Below are 3,080 nucleotides of genomic sequence, written 5' to 3' on the forward strand. Positions count from 1 at the left end.
TATTTTTTTTGTAATGTTTACAGGTACAATTGATCAGGCGTTAAAACTTATAAATTAACTTTCTAATTCTTATTATTTATTTGAAAATATTACAAATCCATTTAATATGTGAGAAAAGCATATAGTAAGAATCCTATTATCAGCTGTGCATACTGGCCATCATTTATTGCAGTTAAAAAAAAAAAAAAAAAAAAATCTGATTCTTGTATTCCCCATGGAGGGAAACACATGTTTTACTTTCATGAACAAAATCTATTTTTAAATCAATTTTTGTTTTACAGTTTAAACAGATTTATTTCAATTAAAAAGTAAATTATTTTACACAAGTACGAATTAAGTGCCGTGTTCATTAAAGGGGGATAAAAGACGCTGTCTGGCAACCCTCCTCCTGCTAGCAGCGCGTCAGTCGTGACTTAAAGTTGCAGCGTCTTTACTCCTGCAGAAAAGCAGCTGCCAGCTAACCACCATGGCAGGAAAGAGAGCCATAGTGATCCTGTCTAAAGGCGCAGAGGAGATGGAAACAGTTATTTCTGTGGATATTATGCGCAGAGCCGGGGTGTGTACACGACGAGATGCAGAATGCTAACAGTTAGCAACATAGCCTGCTTGCTTTATTTACGATAGCCACGCTGGACCTCAACAATATTGTAATTTTAAAGTTTCTGATTCAAGCAACTTTTTAAAGTTATATTAATGACGTAATAGTCTTGTTAATGACGTAATGCAATGATAAATATTGCTTAACTCGAGATGCTTGAATGCTAACATTATACAGCTATAGTTTATAGTTTTGTCCAAATATTTTTCTTTGTTGAATCGGTAAAATTTTATCCTTGTTTGCCTGCAGTTTGCTAAATGTAGAGAGTCTCATAACCTTTACAGTGCAGTCTGATGCTAAAAGTTTAAATTTCAAACGTCCAGCCTCATTTAACCTCTACATTCACCTTTCAAAATAAAAGCCTTACAATGCACAAATGATGCCATGTTGTGCTGGGAACCTGCATTGGCGGTCTTAACATTTTTCATATTTTTTTATTTTATCATTTTGTTTTTGTAGATCGCAGTAACAGTTGCGGGACTGACAGGAAAAGAGCCAGTCCAGTGCAGCAGAAATGTCGTCATCTGTCCTGATGCAAGTCTGGAAGAAGCCAGCAAACTGGTGGGGCTTAAAATTACACACAAAAAGATTTGTTGAGACAAATCCCTCATTTTGTTTTACTAATATTTGTTGCCCAAGGTGTAGTGGCACATCTGCAGAGTCTGCATATGCATCTTAGATCTGTTTACAATATCAATGAGATTTTAAGCAAAAATGAATACGAGAATCAAATCAGGTCTTAAAGTTTAAAATTCATGACTGGAATTACATTGAGTATTTTATTTTAATGTCAGATAATGATTTGGTTTCTCTTTCAAGGGACCTTATGATGTTGTGGTCTTGCCAGGGGGGATGCCAGGCGCCAAGAATTTGGCAGAGGTGAGAGAAAGAGAAAGCACTCAGTACTACACATTTTCACTGGCTCCTGTGCTACCAACTACCCCTGCGGCATTTTTATTTTTTATTTTTTATTCTTTCGGCTGCTCCCTTCTTCAGGGTCACCACAGCGAACTAACTCGTGTGCAAGACTTGGCAATTGTTTTTATACCGAATGCCCTTCCTGATGCAACCACAGCCCACCGAGCTACCACAGCCCTCTGTGTGGAGCAGAGAGCTGCCATCTAGGGTGCCCATGGGTGCAGATGGTGGAGGTTAATGGCCTTGCTCAAGGGCCCAGAAAGGGAAAAATGAGGGTGGAGACTGGTGTGGCTGCTTCATCTTTTCCACCCACATTTTGAAATTATCGGTCCGGGGAGTTGAACCGGCAACCTTCCTATCACAGGCCCACTTTCTCTAGCCTCTACGCCACCACTCCCCTAAGCTGCAACATACTTAAAGAGGAAATAAATGCAGCTTGATAAACAAGACTGAAGCCACACAATTTGTAAAAGGCTACATGACTTTGTGATCAGTCATTTTGAGGGTGAAAATCTGTACAAAGATAACCAAGGTAAAAGTCCAGATTTTTTTCCTTCTGATTTACAACTAGATTAGCTTAACTAATATAATATTCTGCTTTCTGCTTCATTTATGTGAATATACATGAATGAAGCAGTTAGAAACATGAATATAAAAGGGAAGCGCTTCAGGTGATGTCAGATTTGACAGGTAGACAGACATACTTTTAATAATCCCATCATGGAAATTTTCTTTTGCAGCAACAGTACAATACAAGTCAGAAATGATAATCAAGACAGTGTAAACAAATTGATTGACAACTACAAGAGAAAAAACTCTTGTTACAAATGTGATTTAAACGTGCATAAAACAGAAGAAACATTGATTGCAATCCGAGGTGACAGGAAAGAGTTCCTGCAGCAGCTGTTCAGACAGTAGCAGTCTGTTTGAAAAGGTGCTAGGAAATAGTTTTTGTTCTTCCATCCATTCATCCATTATCTTTTACCTGCTTCTTCCTTTTCGGGCCAAGGGGGTCACTGGTACCCATATCCAACTATCACTGTGCAAGTGGTGGGGACACCCTGGACAGGTCTCCAGTCAATCACAGGGACACATGGAGACAAACAACTATTCACTCTGTCGCTCACACCTAGAGACAATTTAGAGTTGCCAATCAGCCTAACATGCATGTTTTTGGTATGTGGGAGGAAACCGGAGTACCAGGAGAAAACCCCACGCATGCACGGAGAGAACATGCAAGCTCCACCCAGAATGGCTCCTTGGATGGGATTCAAGCTGACGACCCAACTGCACCACCGTGCTGCCAGTTTTTGTTCATATTATAAATCGTTTATATAGCCAGCCAGTAGTAATCAGCAATCAATACAGTACTTACGTGTGAAGTTTTCCATTATTCACACTCTTGGAAGCTGTTTGAAAGGCCTTCTCCTTAGTGCTTGATAGGATAACCTAATTGTGTGAAAATAATCAGAGACAATTTGTGTGTGTGTCATAGCTTATCAATTTTAATGCTATTAGTGTGTGTGTGTGTGTGTGTGTGTGTGTGTGTGTGTGTGTGTGTGTG

General features: G+C 39.3%; 1 protein-coding gene and 1 pseudogene across 1 annotated transcript in view; one reads left to right on the plus strand and one right to left on the minus strand.

The window, feature by feature from the left end:
- The window catches only part of LOC119412772, a 16,162-nt pseudogene that overhangs the window by 2,820 nt on the left and 10,262 nt on the right, over positions 1–3,080 (minus strand).
- park7 (parkinson protein 7) overlaps positions 395–3,080 on the plus strand; it is an 8,077-nt gene continuing 5,391 nt past the window's right edge. Inside the window, exons 1-3 of the mRNA XM_037679399.1 lie at positions 395–556; positions 1,058–1,159; positions 1,418–1,477. Coding sequence (XP_037535327.1) covers positions 467–556; positions 1,058–1,159; positions 1,418–1,477 — 252 coding nt within the window. The 5' untranslated portion in view covers positions 395–466. The remainder of the gene's footprint in view (positions 557–1,057; positions 1,160–1,417; positions 1,478–3,080) is intronic.

Source organism: Nematolebias whitei, chromosome 7 (assembly GCF_014905685.2).
Source record: "Nematolebias whitei isolate Nwh7 chromosome 7, NemWhi1, whole genome shotgun sequence".
NCBI classification, from domain to species: Eukaryota; Metazoa; Chordata; class Actinopteri; order Cyprinodontiformes; family Rivulidae; genus Nematolebias; species Nematolebias whitei.